The sequence below is a fragment of the Salmo trutta genome, chromosome 32 (assembly GCF_901001165.1).
Source record: "Salmo trutta chromosome 32, fSalTru1.1, whole genome shotgun sequence".
NCBI classification, from domain to species: domain Eukaryota; kingdom Metazoa; phylum Chordata; class Actinopteri; order Salmoniformes; family Salmonidae; genus Salmo; species Salmo trutta.
In genome coordinates, this window is record NC_042988.1 from 22,199,098 (window position 1) to 22,222,277 (window position 23,180).

The 23,180-nt window shown below is 46.2% G+C and overlaps 1 protein-coding gene across 5 annotated transcripts in view; it reads right to left on the minus strand.

The window, feature by feature from the left end:
- LOC115171427 (RNA binding protein fox-1 homolog 3) overlaps positions 1–23,180 on the minus strand; it is a 242,826-nt gene that overhangs the window by 76,325 nt on the left and 143,321 nt on the right. The window contains exon 1 of one of the 5 annotated variants that reach the window (XM_029728231.1): positions 21,965–22,400. The exons of the other annotated variants lie outside the window; for them this stretch is intronic. Coding sequence (XP_029584091.1) covers positions 21,965–22,090 — 126 coding nt within the window. The 5' untranslated portion in view covers positions 22,091–22,400. Of the gene's footprint in view, positions 1–21,964; positions 22,401–23,180 lie in introns of those variants that run through there. 5 annotated transcript variants of the gene reach the window in all.

Genomic DNA, 23,180 nt, shown 5'->3' on the forward strand with positions numbered 1-23,180 from the left:
GAGGGGGTGGTGTTGGTAGTGGTGGTGTTGGTGGTGGTGGTGTTGGTAGTGGTGGGAGGGGGCGGTGTTGGTAGTGGTGGTGTTGGTGGTGGTGGTGTTTGTTTTGGTAGTGGTGGTGTTGGTGGTGGTGGTGTTTGTGTTGGTAGTGGTGGTGGTGAGAAGGGGCGGTGTTGGTGGTGGGAGGGGGCGGTGTTGGTAGCGGTGGTGTTGGTGGTGGTGGTGTTGGTAGTGGTGGTGGTGGGAGGGAGCGGTGTTGGTAGTGTTGGTGGTGGTGGTGTTGGTAGTGGTGGTGGTGAGAGGGGGCGGTGAGTTATTAATATCCTAATAGGTGAAGTAGGCCAGTCACAATGGTCCATCAGGAACTACACTGTACAATACTGTAGTTTGGGCTCAGCTAATGAAAGCCACTGTCTCAACTTTGCCACACGATACCACATCAGCCCTCTGCATGGTGCTTTGATCAGGGCTATATCAAATGAAAGGGACTGCATTTATCCATCCTTACGAATAATGGGCATTAATTTTCATCTAATTGAAAATAACCTCTGGCTAATTTACCCTAGGGCTCGGACCATATCAGCAAGTGCTAAATTACTGCCAATTGACCGTGGGCTGATGGTTGCAACACAAATCAAGCTGAAAGCAAGACCCTAGAGGACTGGCATGAGGCTTGGAGAATGGCAGCTCTGGTCGAGCCCTGTGACATTCTGGACAAGACATGGTGGAGGTGTCACATTCTTCAAACTCCCAGTCCCCTACTACTAATATGATGCAGTATCACTTCCCTCCCTCTCATGCTCCCGGCCACAACCCACACTAATGCCTGGGCCAGCAGTGGTCATAGCATTCCCGGCAAACACAGCCCAATCTTTAACCTCGTTACAGTGCGCATGATATACTTTGCAAGCGGGGGCCAAGGGTTTATCCATTATGAATGAGACCCATATTACTCCGGGCATTAGCAATGTATGAGCTGGGATTTAGAAGCACAAGGTCTGGGATTTTTCTGCCTCCTTGTTCTTCCCCTAGCACTTCTTCCTTCTTTCCCTCCCATCCACTAACACAGTGCTGTTCCTTGCCACGTGCTCCGGCTCGAACACTGCCTGACTGGCTCCCATCTCCATCACAACCCGCCTTACAGTAACTCTTCCCTGACAGCTCGTCTGGGTTGGGCCCTGCCTGTCCGATCCCAAGCTCCTTTACTCTGATGCTGGGAGTTTGAAAAGGCAGAGCCCTGCCTGGGGCTGCAGCAGTCAACTGATCTCTGCTTTTGCTCTCTTCATCGCTCCCCGCGCTAACCCAGCCAACCCTACCCACCATCACTGGCATAGCCCTGTCTCTTTCAGTCTGATCTCGCATGTCTAATACCTTTGTGATAGTATTTGATCTTGCAAAGCCCCTCAACTGAAATTTTTATGAAATGCCACAAAAAAACACAGAAAAAAACATGAAGACAGCAGCTCCTTATTCATCTGTATATCATATGATATATGAACACAGATCAAAATACAATTTTCAGAAAACTGTGAATATGGTGTGTGTATGGTAGAAACCGGCACAGTTGGTGGGCAGCACAGTAACAAAGAGGCAGTAATAAACCATTTTTAGAGCCTATCGCCAGCTGAATCAGAAAACTAAATGATACATGCATATACCCCTCCCCCATCTACCACACACCAGCACTAACAAACAACTAATCAATTCTGTGGGAGCGTTAGTGAGGGAGCCCTAGTAATGGCGAAGGCCTCTATACTGCTTAGCTCGGTGATTCTGATCGTGAGGGGAGGGTGAGGTGGGCTGGGGAGATGCAGCATGTGCTTGTGCTCTCCATGGAGCTCTGAACTCCCCAGGGCTGCACCCTCCCTCCTCTCCCCCTCCCTTCCCTCTCTATTGCAGGGGAACAAGATTACAGAGGCCTCCAGGGAGAGCCCATCTCCCAGCGTGCATCAGGGTACCCTGCTGTTTGCCTGAACAAGAGACGCACTTCAAAATGTCTTGCTGCTTCTAACATTGGGGGCTCTGATCCAGCATTTGCCATGCTTTTAAAATGATCACAACAGCGGCTAAAACGATTAACCCTTACCAAGTGGCTCTGGGTTTGAATGGAAAATTGCCCGTGATGACCAGCAACATCTCTGGACACTGGAGAGACGAGACGAGATGTAAAGTCTGGTTCAGAGCCATAATGACTGTGAAACCGCAAATCGCAGAGCCATTAACGGACAAGGTAAAGTATGTCCACTCATCCCTTGTCATCCTCCATGTAAAAGGAAATAAATACAGTCATATGGGTTTCAGCCACAACAAATGGAGGACAGGAAGGATCGCAGCGTGGCGAGGGGAGCAGCGGAGCGACGAGAGGCCTGAACGAGTGTCACGCCCTGACCATAGAGAGCCCTTGGTTCTCTATGGTGTAGTGGGTCAGGGCGTGACTAGGGGGTGTTCTAATTCAATATTTCTATGTTGGTGTTTTGTATGGTTCCCAATTAGAGGCAGCTGGTAATCGTTGCCTCTAATTGGGGATCATATTTAGGTAGCCATTTCTCCCACTTGTGTTTGTGGGATATTGTTTGGTTTTGTGCTTGTTGCACCCTGTAGTCACATTTTGTTGCTTGTTATTTGTTTTGTTGAAGAAGCGTGTGCACGAGGTAAAGGAGTTTTGGACATGGTAGGAAGTCATGGGAGGACACGAAACCCTTCCTTGGCGGGAGTCGCAAAGGAGCATGGAAGGACAGCGACGATGCCGGGGACCGCGGCCACAGAAACCCCAAGACTTTGGGGGGGAGGGCACATGGAGCTGTCGGCTGAGCAGAGGGAAGAGCCAGAGACCGTCAGGGAGGCGATAGAGAAGTGGTCGGTCGACTCAAGGAGAGAGCCAGAGCCTGCCTGGGAGTCGATGGAACAATGTGAGGATGGATATCGGAGAATGATGTTCGCGAAGAGTAGGCTGCAGTGCAGGCATGCTGAAGAGCGTGTCATCAGTCCGGTGCCATCTGTGCCGGCTCCACGCACCAGGCCACCAGTGCGCCTCCCCAGCCCGGTATGTCCTGTGCCGGTTCCTCGCACTCGCCCTGAAGAGCGGGTCATCATTCTGGTGCCATCTGTGCCAGCTCTCCGCACTCGTCCTGAAGAGCCAGAGACCGTCAGGGAGGCAATGGAGAAGTTGGGAGAGAGAGAGATGAGAGAGATGTTGTGCAGGTGTGTTCTGCATAACATTCGACCTGAAGATCCTGTCAGCAGTCTGGTGAGTCCTGTGCCAGCTCCCCGCACCCTCCCTGAAGTGCGTGTCAACAGTCCGGTGCCACCTGTGCCGGCTCCACGCACTAGGCCTCCAGTGCGCCTCTCCGGCTCGGAGCTTCCAGTGACGGTCACCGGCCCGGAGCTTCCTGCGCCGGTGCCATGGCTGGAGCCTTCTTCTGCGCCGGTGCCCAGTCCAGGCATGGCGTCCAGTCCCGCTCCATGGCCGGAGCCTTCTTCTGTGCCGGTGCCCAGTCCAGGCACGGTGTCCAGTCCTGCTCCATGGCAGGAGCCTTCCTCTGCGCCGATGCCCAGGCCAGGCACGGCGTTCAGCCCGGCGCCATGGCCGGATCCGAGGTCTGGGCGGGGGTGGCGACACGCACCGGAGCCGCCACCGACACTAGTCACCCTCCCCACCCTCCCCATTTGGTTTCAGGTTTTGCGGCCGGAGTCCGTTCCTTTGGGGAGGGGGGGGGGGTACTGTCACGCCCTGACCATAGAGAGCCCTTGGTTCTCTATGGTGTAATAGGTCAGGGCGTGACTAGGGGGTGTTCTAGTTCAATATTTCTATGTTGGTGTTTTGTATGGTTCCCAATTAGAGGCAGCTGGTAATCGTTGCCTCTAATTGGGGATCATATTTAGGTAGCCATTTCTCCCACTTGTGTTTGTGGGATATTGTTTGGTTTTGTGCTTGTTGCACCCTGTAGTCATGTTTTGTTGCTTGTTATTTGTTTTGTTGAAGAAGTTTCACTTTAAATAAATATGTGGAACTCAACACACACTGCGTCTTGGTCCGTCTCTTACAACAACCGTGACAACGAGGCCTATTATGACAGGAAGTTCCACTCATCAGCCATTCAGGGCTCTGTAAGAGGAGACATAAATCAATGGCATGCCAAATATGACACCACACTGAGCAGTGTGAGTGCAGGGAATTAGCAGCGCAAATCAGAGGATCAGGTTCAGTTAGATGGGCTCCTCTGGAGTGGAGGGGGGGAACAGAACCACCATAGGGAGGATGGTGGAAGGAGAGAGAGATGGAGAAAGAAACAGAGAGAGAGCTGGAGAAAATAGAAGACAGAAGAAGGAAGAAGAGAGAAGGCAGACATCTGATGAAATGTGAAGAAGTTCATAAAAAAATAAAAATCAACCCTATCAAATCCATTCCTCTGCCTGTAGAGTTGGGATATAAAACTAGCTACACCTGGATGGAAGAAAGCTAAAGAGCCACTGTAAGCCCATTAGCCAGTCTTCACTAAGCCTGAGATGAGGAGTGAGGTGTCTGTGCTATGAGACCACAGCCGCCGCACGTCAACAACACTTCTCATATCTTACACTTTCACACAGAGATCTCTCCAGAATATAAAAATGTATGTTCACCTCACCTCCCCCTGCAATCACGCAGGCATCTCTGTCGATCAGGGGGGAACCTGCACGCAGCACGCAGCATGCAGCACGCAGCACGCAGGTTCTACACAGGACGTGGCTATGGGCCTGAACACGGAACACGCCGCCCCGACACCACTGAGCACAGCTGTTTCCCAGAACTTTGATTCTGATTAAATAGAAACAGAACAGCCTATTAAAGTCATTAACATATATCTAAAGTAGGGGGATGTATGCAGGGGGATGTGCACCAAAGGGTATGCAGCATGCACAGTAATGTAGCGCATATATTAAAGAAAGATCCACAACCAGCACTTGAAAGAGCATATCTTGTAAAATCTTACATATATTATTTATCAATCAGACATCAAAAACGAGACTTTGTAATAACCGTTTTAAAATTGATATGTAAAGGTAATGCAGTTTCTGAAAGTGCAAATCCATCCAAAAGTGTACACGAGACAGGGCATGAAATAATTCTCCATATCCGGGCCAAACGTAACACACAATATCAAACACCATATTGATATATGGTGTATATTATATACACTACAATAAAACACATTACTGTTCATGAATGTTTCAGAGTTCCGTGTGATGGTAATACTAGTGGGACTGTGGTGTGATCTACACTGTTCAGTGTGATGGTAATACTAGTGGGACTGTGGTGTGATCTACACTGTTCAGTGTGATGGTAATACTAGTGGGACTGTGGTGTGATCTACACTGTTCAGTGTGATGGTAATACTAGTGGGACTGTGGTGTGATCTACACTGTTCAGTGTGATGGTAATACTACTGGGACTGTGGTGTGATCTACACTGTTCAGTGTGATGGTAATACTAGTGGGACTGTGGTGTGATCTACACTGTTCAGTGTGATGGTAATACTAGTGGGACTGTGGTGTGATGGTAATACTAGTGGGACTGTGGTGTGATCTACACTGTTCAGTGTGATGGTAATACTAGTGGGACTGTGGTGTGATGGTAATACTAGTGGGACTGTGGTGTGATCTACACTGTTCAGTGTGATGGTAATACTAGTGTGACTGTGGTGTGATGGTAATACTAGTGTGACTGTGGTGTGATCTACACTGTTCAGTGTGATGGTAATACTAGTGGGACTGTGGTGTGATGGTAATACTAGTGTGACTGTGGTGTGATCTACACTGTTCAGTGTGATGGTAATACTAGTGGGACTGGGGTGTGATCTACACTGTTCAGTGTGATGGAAATACTAGTGTGACTGTGGTGTGATCTACACTGTTCAGTGTGATGGTAATACTAGTGGGACTGTGGTGTGATCTACACTGTTCAGTGTGATGGTAATACTAGTGGGACTGTGGTGTGATGGAAATACTAGTGTGACTGTGGTGTGATCTACACTGTTCAGTGTGATGGTAATACTACTGGGACTGTGGTGTGATCTACACTGTTCAGTGTGATGGTAATACTAGTGTGACTGTGGTGTGATGGTAATACTAGTGGGACTGTGGTGTGATGGTAATACTAGTGTGACTGTGGTGTGATCTACACTGTTCAGTGTGATGGTAATACTAGTGGGACTGTGGTGTGATGGTAATACTAGTGGGACTGTGGTGTGATGGTAATACTAGTGTGACTGTGGTGTGATCTACACTGTTCAGTGTGATGGTAATACTAGTGGGACTGTGGTGTGATGGTAATATTAGTGGGACTGTGGTGTGATCTACACTGTTCAGTGTGATGGTAATACTAGTGTGACTGTGGTGTGATGGTAATACTAGTGTGACTGTGGTGTGATCTACACTGTTCAGTGTGATGGTAATACTAGTGGGACTGTGGTGTGATGGTAATACTAGTGGGACTGTGGTGTGATGGTAATACTAGTGTGACAGTGGTGTGATCTACACTGTTCAGTGTGATGGTAATACTAGTGGGACTGTGGTGTGATGGTAATACTAGTGGGACTGTGGTGTGATGGTAATACTAGTGGGACTGTGGTGTGATCTACACTGTTCAGTGTGATGGTAATACTAGTGGGACTGTGGTGTGATCTACACTGTTCAGTGTGATGGTAATACTAGTGGGACTGTGGTGTGATGGTAATACTAGTGCGACTGTGGTGTGATGGTAATACTAGTGGGACTGTGGTGTGATGGTAATACTAGTGGGACTGTGGTGTGATCTACACTGTTCAGTGTGATGGTAATACTAGTGTGACTGTGGTGTGATGGTAATACTAGTGTGACTGTGGTGTGATCTACACTGTTCAGTGTGATGGTAATACTAGTGGGACTGTGGTGTGATGGTAATACTAGTGGGACTGTGGTGTGATCTACACTGTTCAGTGTGATGGTAATACTAGTGGGACTGTGGTGTGATGGTAATACTAGTGTGACTGTGGTGTGATCTACACTGTTCAGTGTGATGGTAATACTAGTGGGACTGTGGTGTGATGGTAATACTAGTGGGACTGTGGTGTGATCTACACTGTTCAGTGTGATGGTAATACTAGTGGGACTGTGGTGTGATGGTAATACTAGTGGGACTGTGGTGTGATCTACACTGTTCAGTGTGATGGTAATACTAGTGGGACTGTGGTGTGATGGTAATATTAGTGGGACTGTGGTGTGATCTACACTGTTCAGTGTGATGGTAATACTAGTGTGACTGTGGTGTGATGGTAATACTAGTGTGACTGTGGTGTGATCTACACTGTTCAGTGTGATGGTAATACTAGTGGGACTGTGGTGTGATGGTAATACTAGTGTGACTGTGGTGTGATCTACACTGTTCAGTGTGATGGTAATACTAGTGGGACTGTGGTGTGATGGTAATACTAGTGTGACTGTGGTGTGATCTACACTGTTCAGTGTGATGGTAATACTAGTGGGACTGGGGTGTGATCTACACTGTTCAGTGTGATGGAAATACTAGTGTGACTGTGGTGTGATCTACACTGTTCAGTGTGATGGTAATACTAGTGGGACTGTGGTGTGATCTACACTGTTCAGTGTGATGGTAATACTAGTGTGACTGTGGTGTGATGGTAATACTAGTGTGACTGTGGTGTGATCTACACTGTTCAGTGTGATGGTAATACTAGTGGGACTGTGGTGTGATGGTAATACTAGTGTGACTGTGGTGTGATCTACACTGTTCAGTGTGATGGTAATACTAGTGTGACTGTGGTGTGATGGTAATACTAGTGGGACTGTGGTGTGATGGTAATACTAGTGGGACTGTGGTGTGATCTACACTGTTCAGTGTGATGGTAATACTAGTGGGACTGTGGTGTGATGGTAATACTAGTGGGACTGTGGTGTGATGGTAATACTAGTGGGACTGTGGTGTGATCTACACTGTTCAGTGTGATGGTAATACTAGTGGGACTGTGGTGTGATGGTAATACTAGTGGGACTGTGGTGTGATCTACACTGTTCAGTGTGATGGTAATACTAGTGGGACTGTGGTGTGATCTACACTGTTCAGATGGAGAACAACAGGAAGTCCAGTATAAGACATTGTTACTTTTAGGAGAAACTCAACTATTATTAGTAAGTCAAGCAGGAAACTGGATAGGCTCATAATACAGCATTAACATGATCCGGTCTTGTCCACGGTTACAGTGAGACATAAATTGTAAAGGATTTCAATACTCGGAAACACAAACATTAGCATATATTGAAGTATAGATTGTGTGTCAGCGATGCGATAGAGATGTATCCTCTGTGTGTCTAATCCCTCATCACCTCCACAAAATGAAGTACACACTCGGCAGCAGGAGAAGTGTCATTCTGGACGGCCATGTATCTGATATTCCCAGTGTGCCGGTCTCAGGTTGCACAAACACACACACACACACACACACACACACACACACACACACACACACACACACAACAGGCCTCCTGTGTGCTGTGGTGGTGGGCTGCTAGCTACTCAGTCTACTGTGTCTGTGTGATATCCAAAGCCTGCCTGACTGTCAACCCTCTGTAATCTGGGCCACAATTCATCACATGACAGATGAATGTTTTAATTGTACGCTGACCTTGATGAAATTAATGGATGCTATATTTCAAATAGGAGTCCAAGGGGTGATGTAGGGAGTGTGTGTGTGTGTGTGTGTGTGTGTGTGTGTGTGTGTGTGTGCTGGTGGAAGTCTTTCTCCACATGTCAGATTGAGTGTGTTAAATGTCCTAGTGGAAATCTCCATCTTAGAGCCTTCGTGGAGGTTTTCATACTGCCAAGCTCTGAATATCCCTACTCTTGATTCAATCCACAGCTGTTTACCAAGTCTTATTCTGAAGATGTACATAGAAATTGAAGGGAAAACCTAATCTGTGCGTGGGCACCACGGTATGCTTGCTCAGTATGGCTATTCATGGCTGGGACACGAACATCAAATCCCCAGAGAATACAGGGATTTTGGTTAGGGATTTTTACAATTGGATATGAAACCTATTGTCAAAAAGTGCACTAAGGGTTTTTGTAGAAAAAATGTTGTGGGGGGAAAACAAACTCAATATACTTAAAAATAACTAAAACCAAATCAAAACTGTGTAGAAATGATAATGACCCTACATTCATACAGTTTCTTAACAGTGTTCATAAAATCAGCAAAACCAAAAGCTAGACAGTCAGGAAGCATCCAAAATTCCAAAAACAATGGATAGAGGACTATCTTTTGCCAATTTTGCCAGCGAGAACATATAACACATTTTCCGTCCGGCCCTCAGGAACATGCTAAAGAGCGATTGCTCCCCCCCTGTCAAAATGAGTTTGACACCCCTGCTCTACGTTGTTGTTGCGCTCTACTGTACCTGCACACTGTCAACAATACCTCAGCATGGTGCAATGGCTAGTAAAGTAGAGGTGGGTGGGGTTATAGAAACAGAAATTATTCCATTCATATTGGTGTTAGCAGAGCGGTCCGTCTCTCCCTCCCCTTTCTCTTCCTCGTTGCAGGTCTTACTGAGAGCGGTCTAGCATGGAGTGGGCTAGTTTTTTCTTCTATCCTTCACAAAAGGCTTAGAGAGTGGTCTCTTTAAAAGGTTAACAATGGGCCAGGCCAACCTTGGTTCTCCATGCTTGTAAATGCTGCTGGAGGATTCCTGTTTAGTCTTGACCACGTGGGAAGCCTCTCTATCTATATAATGCTCAGCCATAGGCCTGCATTCTAACTCAACGTCCAGTTACCGACCCCACCTGCTCATATGCAAGTCCATGAGTCTGCGGCGCCGACCTTTAGAATGGTACGCTGCCATTGTAAAACACCAGGCCCAGATGGACTATGCCCTCAGTCACATGAGCGGCTGCTCATGTGTAAACCAGCCTAACTTCCTGCGTCGTCTCACCAGATCCCAATGCCTTAGAGGTCCGAGCGAGCATTCTACAGCCTGTTTAACAGTAGCTTCACAACAATCCCCCTGTCCCACCGTCCTCTCCGAGAGATTTTTTAACTGTCTGGATTCTGTTGCTGATTGCCTCTGAACGTGGTGTTGATTAAAAAGTCAGCATTGTTCAGTCTTTCTTGTTATCTCTTTTTTGTAGATCCTGGGAGTACAAACAGTTCAATAGACTGCGTGTGAAAGTGTTTCGCCACCAGCGTCTGACGAGGGACTGTGCTGGAGAGGCAGGGCCTAGTGCACTGTGCGGGGCTCCTGGAATCCAATAAAGTTCTTTATTCCAGGGCTGGGCTGGGGCCGACGTGGAGCTAATCTTTGATCTGAGCTAGGAAGCGGAGGGCTCTAGAGTGGGCCTGCGCTGGCCCATTATTTATGGGAACATCAAAGGCCTGCACTGATCACACTTGTGTCTCTTATCTGGCAAAGAAGAAGCAGCCACAACAACAAAAAGTGACTGGGAGGAAAGCATAATAACGAGCGTGTGTAAAAAGGTAGGGATAAAGGAAGGAGTGAGCGAATGTTTGAAACAGCAGAGGAGGATGGAAGGGGCTCAGGAGGAGATCCCCAGATTAGGATTGATCAGACCGGCGTATGTGGGCCATCCGCCTGGGAACACCGCCCGCCCTCCGTCCGAGAACATATCGGACCTCAAGCGGATCAGAGCCGCTCCTCCCATCCTCTCTCTGTTCCCATGGAAGTGAGATTGCCAATGTCAGGGAGCCCCACTCCCTCCCTCCCCGTCCTCCTGTCTCCCCCCTGCCTCCCACTACCACCACCACCACCACCTCCACATCGCATCACAAATGTGACTGGCCTCAAACTGCTGACTTGCTCACAGTCCATTGAGTTTCCTCTCCTTATCAAATTACAGCCACCTCAATAACCCACTCGCTGCAGCATGCCGGAAGAAATGAGGTTTCTCCACCGCCCGCCCGCCCCTGGCACTGCTCTCCTTCTCCTTCCCCCGCTTTCCTTCTTTCGCATAAAAAAAAGAAAACGCAGACTGTTGGGGGGGAAGGTGCGTGTGTAGATTCAAGTGTGTGTATGAGTGTATAATGTTTGTGTGTTTGTGTGTGTGTGTGTTTGATGGCCCGTCGGCTGCACATTGCTGATTTGCAGACGTGGGCCATTGTCCAGATGGTGGGCGCCTGCCTTCTAGGGGACGTTTTTACTTCCACCCCGACGACTGCTCAGTCACGGCAGCCTGCTGAGACCCCAGCATCCCCCTCGCCTAGCGCATAGCGCCCAGGGGCCAGGGCTATCTGTCCTGGGTCACTGCCCCCTCTGTGCCACCAGTACCCAAACACCCCATACTGGACTGTACCTCTGTCCCCCCCAGTGTAGAGCCTCTCCCTGCCTTCTCCCTACAACAAGACATCACTTGGTATTTACAGTTCCTCCCATGTGATGAGAGCTTTGGGAGACCGTCGGAACGGACCACGCAAGGTCATCCGTCTCACTCTGGCTCATTGTGCGGCGCCGAGTTGCAGTTATTACAAAGTCACAATGAAAAGACTCATCCCTTGGTCAGCTGTCTAACAGTCTGATGGATGTCATTTAACCTTCAATTGCAGCTGCTTCCAGCTTTAGACACCAGTAAATACACCACAGAGGAAAGTTGAAAATAAATTCCCATCATGCCCAAACTCCCATTTTCTCTTCTCTCTCCATGCCGGTGACACGTCGCCTTCTAGGAGTTAAATGATTTATTTTTAACCTCAACAGCAATCATGTTGCTTCTAATTGGCCCAGATGTATGTATGCAAATGAGGGTTGGGGTTACATTTACAGGAACCCGGTGCAGGGTCCCCTCTTCCTCGAATATGAATTAACATCAATATTTATCTTACTCCCATTATGTAATTTCCTCCACATTCACATGCTAATTGTTGCAATTAGCATTAAATAAGAGCCCCAGTTCAGAGGGAATAACCTGCTGGTGAGCACTTACACTGATGCAGTGAGTAGTCACCTGCTCTAACACACACACAGACACACAGAGAGGGGGAGGGGGGGAACGAGAGGAGAGGGGGAATGAGAGAAGATGGGGAACGAGAGGAGAGGCGGAAGAGAGATCGAGCAAAAAGAGAAAGAGCAACAAAGAGTGATTTCTTTCTCCAGGTAAAACTCTTAGAAGATTCAGATTGTACAGTTTACAGCTTCTGTTCGAGGGGCTCTCCGGTAAACAAAATCAAAAAGACAGGTACAGATAAAAATAAACGCTGGACCTAAATCATTTGATGAACGCGCAAACAATGGCGTGTGCGGCGTGTAACATGAAAGCTTAACCGAGTGCCAGCGCCAGTTACCAGAGAGGCTGGCTTCGACATGCTCGGCCTCCCCCAGGTTTATTGGAGATGACGTGTGTGTGTCAGTGACAGTGAATGTCCATGTTGAGGGGGAGTAGATTAGATCAAGTCCCCTGTGAAACAGCCTTGTCTGCTTCCATTGAGCATCCTGTCTCGTTAAAGAAACAGGTATGCCTGGCCAATAAGCAGGTGTGCTGACATCAGAGGCGTGTTGGGAATACCGGAGCTGATTGTAAAAACCTATAGAGTATTCTTCAAACACAAACCCTTTTTGACTGACTTACAGCTATCACAGGGTATCCGTGAGTAAAGTCTTACAGGAAGATCAAGTGAGTGATGACTGCAATCTTCAGGTCCACTGTTCTACATACAGTACCAGGCTTGGTGCTCAGTCCCCTATGGGATGTTCTGTCTTTGTGTGAACAGAATGGTAGTGGGAGAGAGAGAGTGAAGATGTGACTGAAGATGGAGCGGACCTCACTGGTTCCAGCCACTGGTTCTCCAGCCCAAACAAGAGGCCAAAGCTTACCCAATAAAGGAGAGGAGCTCACTACTTTAACTGAGTTGGGAAGTGCCACAACGCTGGAAACCCACTCAAACTCTCCCCATCGAATCACCCCACAACTTAGGGAAGTGAATTCAGACCTTCATTGAAAAACGAAAACAGAGGGCTGGTGTATATAGCGTGTTCAAAACAACAGGGATAATTAAATAAATGAAAACGTGAATAAATCATGTTTTCCCTATTCTACCACTCCTGGGCAATATCAATGTGTTTGAAATGCGAAGCTGCAATTTGCCAGCCAACATCACACTTTGAGCGTAGAATAATACATGTGAAACATCGACCAAAATAACAGCAGCAGCCAGGGCCTCAGCTAACTTACTCTATACTGTAACTTAGATTGTCTTTTTCCCTATATCGTGGTGGGCATAGCTCTCTGAGGGAAAAGCCCCTTCACACAAATCACATAGAAATATAAATCTAAAATCCTGCAGCATTTGATCTGTCTTCATACAGTATAATCAGAGGAGCCCATGATCTTTGCTGATACAGTAGTACAATACTTCACTACAACAAGGCCTTATGGGGGTTTAGTAGTACAGTTTCACACACAGCAGTGCATCAGCTTGATGTAATGTAGTTTCCATCTCTTCTTCTCCTTCTCTTCATCTCTGCCTAATGGTACTGCCTGGACCCCCCAATAAAGAGCCTGAAACTTAATCTAGCACCAGAGGGAAAAAAATGTATCGCAAAATCATCAGAAGCATTGTTTACAGACCAAATGAAAGTGAAAATAAATTCTCAAATGAGTGTTGCTCGTGCAGCCGTCTATAAATCTAGCAGAAGCTGGGCTGCTGTCTTAACGTGGATGGAGGGAGCTAGGCTCTGAAGTGGAAGAGCAGGTGGAGATGGATACGGTGGCTCACTGGCTGTCTTACGCACAGAAACCTCCCTCGTAAAGTGTGTTGAGGAATGGAGAATTTATGAGGCTCAGATATCTCACTGCCGGCCTATCATTTCCATGACACTGTCACCGTAATTCTCTCCAAAACTGCCCAAACCCAGAGATAAAAATGGCCATCGCAGTCAGAGACGAAAGAGAGAGGAAAAAGGAGAAAAAGGAAGAGAGGAGAGAGTGAGAGTGAGAGGTTAGGGCTGCCTTATCTATCTGAAGCACCTACTCTCTGACAGGTTGGAAATTACAGAAAAACACACAAGCTCCATAAACAAGCGGAGAGTTGTGAATACTAGAAAATGTCCTGTCTATTTTGCTTACAGTCAAGGAATGTGAGAAATTTTGGTCAATTGGAAGATGAGGCAAATTGCTGTTTGCACAGCATAAGAAGTCCCCATCTATCCCCCACTACCAGCACAACTCCTCGGATTCACAATGTCTTTTACCTTTGAGATGTGTGTGTGTGTGTGTGTGTTACAGAGGAGATTTGGGGTGTTTTTAGAGCGCTATCATAGAGTAGGTGAGTACACTAGAGTGTATTAGAGAGGGCAGTGCTGCCCTGCAGATTGGATTCTCACCCATGAAATGTAAGCACACAGAAAACTCTCGGCTGCAACAACCTCCAATTTACGCAGCAATTTTCCACTCGCTCTCGACAGAGCTAAATCGCATTTGTCTCCCTCGCATTGATACCACTCTGCCCTAGAATTTCATTCACATTCAGTTAATTAGCACTTCCTCTCCAAGCACCAGAAAGAGCAATCATTGGAAAAAATGAGCAGAGTCATTTATTACAGTTTATTACAGTTCATTGAGGGAGCCAGAATGCCGAGGATACCAGACTGATTACTCACGTTAGCACTGATAGTGGTCTGCCTGACAAAATAAAGTTATTTACATTACAAAAACAGTTGGCTTGGTAAATTAGGCCTTTCTCCGCATGACAATATCTCCTCTGACTGCGCTGCTTCAACGTTTTCTTGGTAAAAGCGTGTCTTTCAGCCTTTACGACCCTCTTTGAAAACGTTAATTACTACTCATTACTTGCTATTGCTAAAAGCTAGCAATGTGGAGTTACAATTCCGATTCATTAAATTAGAAGCAAAAGTCTGAACAGTGGTGAGAAATGGGAAATATCTGCATGTTCAGAGAGAGTGACTCCATAGTAGCTCATCTCTCCTAACATGAATAGCATAAAACAGAGAGTAGCCGTGAGGGAGGGGACAGCTGGTACTGACCCCACCTCCAACAGTCCCCCTGGAGACATGCAGCACATGATCACTCCTATAGTCTCCCAAGGACATGCTGTACTAATATGGCACTCAGATACACTCAGACTCTCTCACTCCCACACACACTGATTTACATTAATCTGAATCGCATATGAACACACACACGGGTGCATTTATCCATGCATTTATCCATGCAAAAAACCTATAGAGCATATGTACGTAGGCCTAGACACACACACACACACACACACACACACACACACACACACACACACACACACACACACACACACACACACACACACACACACACACACACACGTGGAGGCAGTAATTTGTAAGTTCCATTTTTTAAGGCACCACAGCAGTGGTCCTGTGGGACCTAATAAAACCTCCTAAGCACATGGGGAGGGACCCCGAGGCGATGCTCTTTCCCACACAGCTCACCTTGATAGATGATTGGAGAGAAACACAGAGGCGTGCTCCACTAACAAACCGCTGCAAGACAAAACAACCAGATTTAGGCTCTCAACGAAATGGAGACAGACGGGGAAGGAGGCCACTGATTTGGGGGAAATTACACAAGCTTCTTCACACCTTTTGAGGTGATTATCCAACTAGTGGAGAGTAATGAACCTCATTCCTGTTCAGTTGCCCGCCAGGAAAGAAGAAAAGTGTGAGCGTTTGTTTTCTTTATTCAACACATAGCAGGAAGGTGTATAACGGCCCACTTGTTATTCTGATAACCATCTAATGGTGATTTGTTCTGTATGCGAGTGTTGACAGGAGAGGCAGAGATGTGATGGGAATTAAAGGTATTACTTCATATTAACTTTAGGCGTTTAAAAAGAATGTGGCGTAACTGACAATTCAGTCCCACCTCTGAAATAGAAAAAAAATGACAATAAAAGGGCTCATTTGATTTGAAGAAACAAAAGCAATTATAAATGTGCCTGGTAGAGGTCATCTATTTGGTAAGTGCCGGGTGGCACACTCCTCCCCCTCACTTTCATTTCCAAATACCTTTGGACTTTTTCACAGAGAACTTAAAATCAATTTCAAGCCCCATTTATTTTTATACACCAGTACATGTTGAACCACAACAGTATAGTTCAAATATTGATCTTCTTTAGAGGATGACCCCTGGTGCCTTTTAATAGTAATATATACAGTTACCGGCTTCCAAATGAGAAGCTAGCCACGGCAATATTGCAAGTCGAGGCAGAAATAAATATAAAAAAACTACTAAAAAGTGTCTCTGATATGAAAAATTATTTCCTCAAACTGCAGTCGCACAGCACACACTGATGCTGATAATGACCTTTTGAAAAACAACATTTCAGTGTTTACCTAGAGAACTATTTTTCACGAGCCCCGTCTAACTGACAGAGGAAAAACAGCTTGGCCAGAAGGGAAGGAGCACGAGGAGGAACGGAGAAACCGGTAATAATGCTTTGCTGTTCACTACTGCCATTAAGCAGGGTGGTGATAAAAAGGTGGTGGCTTTAATAGCAGGTGATGGCCGTTTCACTTCTATGGTCACTCTGTTAACTCAGCACACAAGATATTATGTCTCATTTGAGAGGATCCAGCTGAGAGGAGGAGGCTTGAAGGACAGTATGAGAGTGACTCTACATTATAAACATAATAATCACAGCTGGCTAAGTTACTGCAGTAAAGAAATAATTGGAGTCAAGCTGCTCGGGCTGCTTAAGCATTTTACTGAGCCATTCAGAGAAACAGAAAACCTCAGGATAGATTATATTTCAGTAAAAACAGTCACCCATACAAACATAGTTCTAATGGATTTTCACAGTGGGGTTATCATCCTCCCTGTTTTATCCCTGTGTGTGTGTCTGTGTGTGTGAAAGAGAGGGCGATAGAGAGAGCTCCCGCAGTGTAAAGACAAGGAGGCATTGTGTCGCGTCTCTCGTCTCTTTCCCCTCTCGCTGCCCCCTCAGCCTGCTTCGCTCGCGGTCTCTCTTTAGCTAAAGGAGCGCTCAAGCGGACGTAATGGTGGCGATTGCAAAACCAAGCGAATACTCTTGAGCTGTATTAAATCTCTGCATAGAGAATGAGGCCACCGAGATACAGGGTTGACGACACTCAAGTTCACTTCCCTTTTTGATCACAGGCTGCTCCTATAATAGTCCTATGATAATAGTTGTAAAATGCACATGGTGGCATGTATTGGTGTTGCCCCCAATAAAACACTAAAATACTGCATTATACTTTCTTTAAATGAGGAGAAAAATTATGTTATGATTCCGGGATCTGGGATCAGTTTTCCTGAGACAGTAAATATTTGACCTGAATAGTGATTAAAAGCTCAATTAAATGGTGTGTCATGCTATAAAAAATATCTGGATGAATACTGGAGGGTGAAGATATCCACAACAGCACTTTGTTTTCAGGAAGTGGAGTATATTAGCATCAGAAGCACTGTGCATGCTAATCGCATGACACTGTAGGCTATGCATATAGAAAGCTTGGTCAACTCCAGGCTAATGCGTACCATTAATGACTGGAGATGTTTAGCATTATTGGCAAAATGTAAATATACATTTATTAATGCACTGCACCCCACTCTAATGTTAAGTATGTATTCTCCTGTGAAACATTGTGAATCAACACAAATCCTTCCCCCCCAAAGAGACAGAACCCTCAAACTCCCACAACACGGCTTCATGCATGTGTAAATCTATTGAACTGTTTGTGACATTCTTCTTTGTGGGGAGGAAATGTAATTTGGTTCCATTTACAGCAGTCTAACAGAGTCAGTCGGTAGGTAGCCTTAAGAGAACTACTAGTCACAGGGAGGGAGTGTGGCGTGACTCGCATCCCCTCTGAAGAACTAGGCAGCCCTCACTCTGCTCAGCTCACACACCAAATGAAATTTCAACATAAACGACTGAGCTGTGATTTACAATTCTCCTCCAGAGCGGCGAGGAAAAGTGAGAAAACATTTCAATCAGTCCTCTCCGCTTTTGTTTTGCTGTTATGAATTTGCTGTTTAAAGGACAAAACAGCTGAATGGCAGAGAGAGAGAGGGCCTCCATAGGAATAATCCTAGGCAAAATACACAATGAAACGTATTCCCTGCCAATGAAATAGCGTTTGAAGTTTTTGAATTGAGTTTGATTGAATCAAAGTGAATTGCGTTGCATCAAATTGACTGCATTAAGGAGTCAAGCCCAGCTTTCTTGGTGACAAAATGAAATTATTTAAAATGCTATGAATGCATTGTGAATTTATGAAACAGAAGATGGAAATATAAAATAACTTGTCAATGGATATAAAAAAAGGGGAAAGGTGTCGTAAACAGCCTTCACTTCTCCAGGCCCTCTCGTAATCTTCAAAGAATACCGGGTCCAGCTTTAACAGGGACCATTTAATGATAAAGGCCATGTACAGTGAGGGTCTCATTCAGCTTCGCGCAAAAACAGACAACCATTCTCAGTTAACCTTTCCCCATGAGGTCAGTGGAGGGGGAGAACCCAGCCCTCCTGCCTCCTCCACACTCTCATTCCAAAGCCCAAAGAGGCTGTGGCTCATTTCTCAAACCCATCTCCCAGGCACCCACACAGTCCATGTAGGAACAGAAACCTATTGGTCCCCAGTTACAGACAGCGTCTCCATTTACAGCTGTCAATAGTACAGCTTGGCCTACAATAATTATCCCCTAGAAAGGCCCTGTCTCTTTACCGTTAGAATTAGTCCTGTCCTTGGAGACCTGGAACCTGAATCCCCCATACTGTCAGATACCCCCCCCCCCCCCCCCGGCCAAAACAGCCTCTCACTGGGTAGGCAGTGGAGGATGAAGGCCTGAACCGAGGGGGAGGGATAGAGGGATGCAAAGATAGATAAAGTGGTGTATTCCCAGTTCTCTCCACATCCCTTCCTCCACGGCCCCTGTCTTCCCTCCACTCCCGGCTGTGTAGAAGGGATCACAGTGTCGACGCAGACAGGAGTCGGTTACACTGAGAGAAGAGAGATCAGTGGCCGCTGCTGTGGAGGAGGACACAGACCTCCCCTGGGCTGCCTGCATGGTACACCACTGACAGAGGAACAGGTGAAACTAGAAACCAGACGATCCCTCCCCATCTACACACGCATGAAATCTCCCTTTAAAGGTTGACTAACCATTTAAGATGCTATTCAAAAAACGGGTGAGGGGAAATTAATAACGCAAAACACCCACAGAAATAATCAATAGATATAACAATAAGGGTCAATATCCACACAGCAGAATGTAATGATACAAAATCCAATTACAAATCAAAGAAAGCAATTTCAGAAATGTGAGATCTCCAGATATGGTAGCAGGCTCAAACAGAGAGACATGTAAGACATACCTTAAGAAACTCCTTCGTTTTAATTGAACTGCTTCCTACTTAGATAATATAGCTGCATTTACGACCACAGCCAGATGCCCACCCAAAGCCTGCTAAATAGAAAATCCATGGGATACAAACTGAGGCCCAGCCACAACTAAATACTGTGGATTTACGTATCCCACCCCAACATTTGTATCAGAAATATATTTCTACTTTCATATACAGCAGTGAAGTAAACACCCGTACTGTAATTCATCAGTGCTGTCAATATCAGACACCATAAGTCATGGAATATGCTACTGTTAAATCCTGATCGACGGAGGAAAAAGATGACATCATCTCCGCAGACAAACAGGCAGCTTTTCACATGTAGTAGAGAGTCCCAAAATACCCTCTGAATTACAGCAGCGAGAGGTAGCATGATACTGCCATTTTGTAATCAGAATAGCCGCATTTCTCTCATTACACCACAGGGAGTCTCTTCTTGTGTTAATGAAAACAAACATTTAGCCAAGATTCATATACACAACAACCCACTACAAAGAGCATCAAATCCGCCTGCCGTGGTACATCAACACAGTGAAACTGCCGCTACGCAAAACAGGAAAAACTATTGGTTCAGTAATCTTTTATGTAATAAAACTCTGTACGCCTGTGATATCATACAGCTTCATGTTCCAACATAATACCCAAAGCACTCAGAGTAATTTTAATGCGGTCTCCCCTTTTTTGAATTCAAACAAACTGCTAGGGAAAAGGCTTTCACCTCAATCTATTCTCCTTATAATCTCTGTGTGTCTCTTCCCTCACACAGGCGGCTGGTGCGTCTGGGCCGAGGTGCGGAGAGAAAGAGAGGTGCAGAGGATGCAGTGACCGTCTGAAAAGGAGCGATGGCCACGATACAAAAGAGGGGTCAGCACAGAGAAAGGGGGAGAGGGCTAGAGGCTGAATCTTGATTCAATGAATGAGTAATTTCCCAAATAACACTGCAGGAGTAGGATAGGCCCGGTGGGCCCCATAACAAGGGAATGTGAATCAATGATTCATGTAAAATGCTTTTATATTTTGTGAAAACATCCTTTTTGAATTTTCTATGAATTCTGAGGTGTTACTCCACTTAATAAGGATATGGATTGAACAAAGCAAAACATTTATAGGTTTGAAGCAGGGACTAACATTATATGCCCCATATGTGACATATATTACTTATTGTATTATTTTTTACTAGAGTCAGCCACAAATCATATGGATAAATACAGTACAGTATTCTTGTGTTTCAGATAATAATGTTGTCTTTGTAGACCAGCCTCTCTATTTCCATAAGTTAGTTACAGCAGAGGTAAAGTTGAAGAAATTCCCAATTGTCATACATATCACCCTTTGTTTCATACACAAATATAGACCCCAACCCCCATACACACCCATGCAAAAATATGGACACACACACACACACACACACACACACACACACACACACACACACACACACACACACACACACACACACACACACACACACACACACACACACACACACACACACACACACACCGAGGCCATGAATAAAAGCAGTGTTTCCTTGGGGAATCCTAGCCCTGGCTTCTCCACATGAAGTGTGTGCTAGCGGCACCTGGTCCTCCACATGCCTGTCCCCCTCTGATGGCCTAGCCGTCGTGGGCCCGCGCTGGACAGATGGGGAGGAGGGGAGGAGGGGAGAGGGCCATTACCCTGATGGGGAGCAGGATTTAAAGGGGGAAGCAGGAGGCTCCATCCTGCCAGCCTTACCATTATTTGCTTCAATCACTGCAGTAACACACTGTTTACTGCAACACATGCTAGTGGTAGTAAAAACACAATTGAACAGGCGACCACCCCCCCTCGCTGAATTAAAATGTTTTGAATAATTCAAGAGATGCATACGGGCCCGCTCTTAACAGTCACCTTGTTGGGTAGTTGTTTTCCTCTGCAGAGTGAATCTTAAGATTCTCTTAAGATTTCCCAAAGCAAGAGGGACCAGTGACAAGGAATCAATTAAAACCAAAAATCTAAGCTTCATATAATTACTCAAACAAATATCAATGTAGATGATCATGTCAGAAAAGTGAGAGTTGCTCAATGTCCCCCTCTCACAAAATGCACATAAGTGACTGAGTGTCATTTTTTAAATCTGAATTTCTCAGTGAAAAGTGTTTACACACAATGGAAAGTGACAGGACAGTATGACCATAAAATGAGCAGTAAAATATGCAGTGTTACAATCACAGCAAAATGAGTCATGAAGCCGAGATCTAAACAAACATGTCGTATCCCGGTCTCACGTCACTAATTCATGAATTCCCTCGTTCAAAACAGCACGGGGTGGATTAGAGGAAAATAAAAGGAGGAAATAAAGGCTGAAAAGGGGAAAATAAAGGAGATGACCCCCCCCCGTCTGTGTTGGAGGGGTCAGGGTCGGGGTTGGGGAAGTACTCGGGGAAACACAATGCTATCACGTGCTGCCGAGCAAACGGAGGAATGCAAGAGACGGAGAGAGAGAGAGCGACAGAAAGAGAAAGAGAGAGGGAGGGAGAGGAAGAGACAGAAAAAGAGAAGAAGGGATGGGGATAGAGACGTACCTGGTGTAGGTAGAGGAAGGCAGGGGGACAGTGGAGGGAGTGAGGTAGCATCCCGGAGCCGGAGAGAAGCAGACAGCCTGAGTTGGCCATGGAGCTCAGCGTGTGGTAACAGGATGCTTTGCGCATTTAGCAGGAAGATCCTTCGCTCTCTTTCCTCGCTACTCTGTCTCTTGCTCTCTCTTGCTCGCTCTCTCGTTCCCACTCACTCTCTCTACTCTATCTCTCCTTCTGGCACAGCGTACCACTCTCTTTTTTCTTTCTCCTGCCCTGGTCTTCCTTCTCTCTTGTTGTGGTCTTTTATTCCCTCCAGAGAATTTCTCTTTCTGCTTTTGTGTGTCTATTGCAGTAGGTAACCACGGTAGCCAGCCGCACACTGACAATGTGCATGTGCCACCTCTCTCTCTCTCTCTCTCTCTCTCTCTCTCTCCTTCCCTATCTCTCTCTCTCCTTCCCTATCCCTCTCCCGCTCTCTCTCTCTCCTCCCCTATCTCTCTCTCTCTCCTTCCCTATCTCTCTCTCTCGCTTGTCCCCGGCGCGACTCTGTTTACTTTGGAAGCGATAAAAGCCAACATAAGCATTCAGACACAGAAGGGGAGGTTCTGTGCAAACCGGGGAGAGGGAGGGAAGGGGGGTTGTAGAGTCGACGGGGGTGGGAGTTGGGGTTATAAAAGAGGTGATGTATTCCTACATCAAACAGGCTGTGTGAATAACAGGGGGGGTGAAATGACATCAGAACAGCAGCTGATCCTGGGCATTAGCACCTCGTGGGATGCTGCGTACAGCCTTTTAATTGCAGGCTCCCCCCTCAGAGCCTAATGCTGTCCACGGTCTCCCTCCGTCTATGCAAGAGCTGCACTCAAGGACACATACAACATGTTTGGCAAATATTAATTCACAGCATCCATAGAAGTCTGGCAAATGTATTCACAAAGCCCCGTTATTCGCTTTAGCTTCGGCCGTGACATCTCTCTTCATCTGTGAGCAGTAAATATACATCCGCCCTGACAGAGAGAGAGTCTATCCATAAATGATTTACGCTACAAATGTAAAGTCCCTTTTTAATCTTTTTTCCTTCTTCTGTAGAAACAACAAGGGGCTTGATATAAAACGCAATGGAGCTCACATAAAGGCTGTGTGATGTTAGCCTTCAAACACAACCCATTAATGACACAGGGGTAGCTACAATAATATCGTTGTGAATTTGGTCACTTTCCCA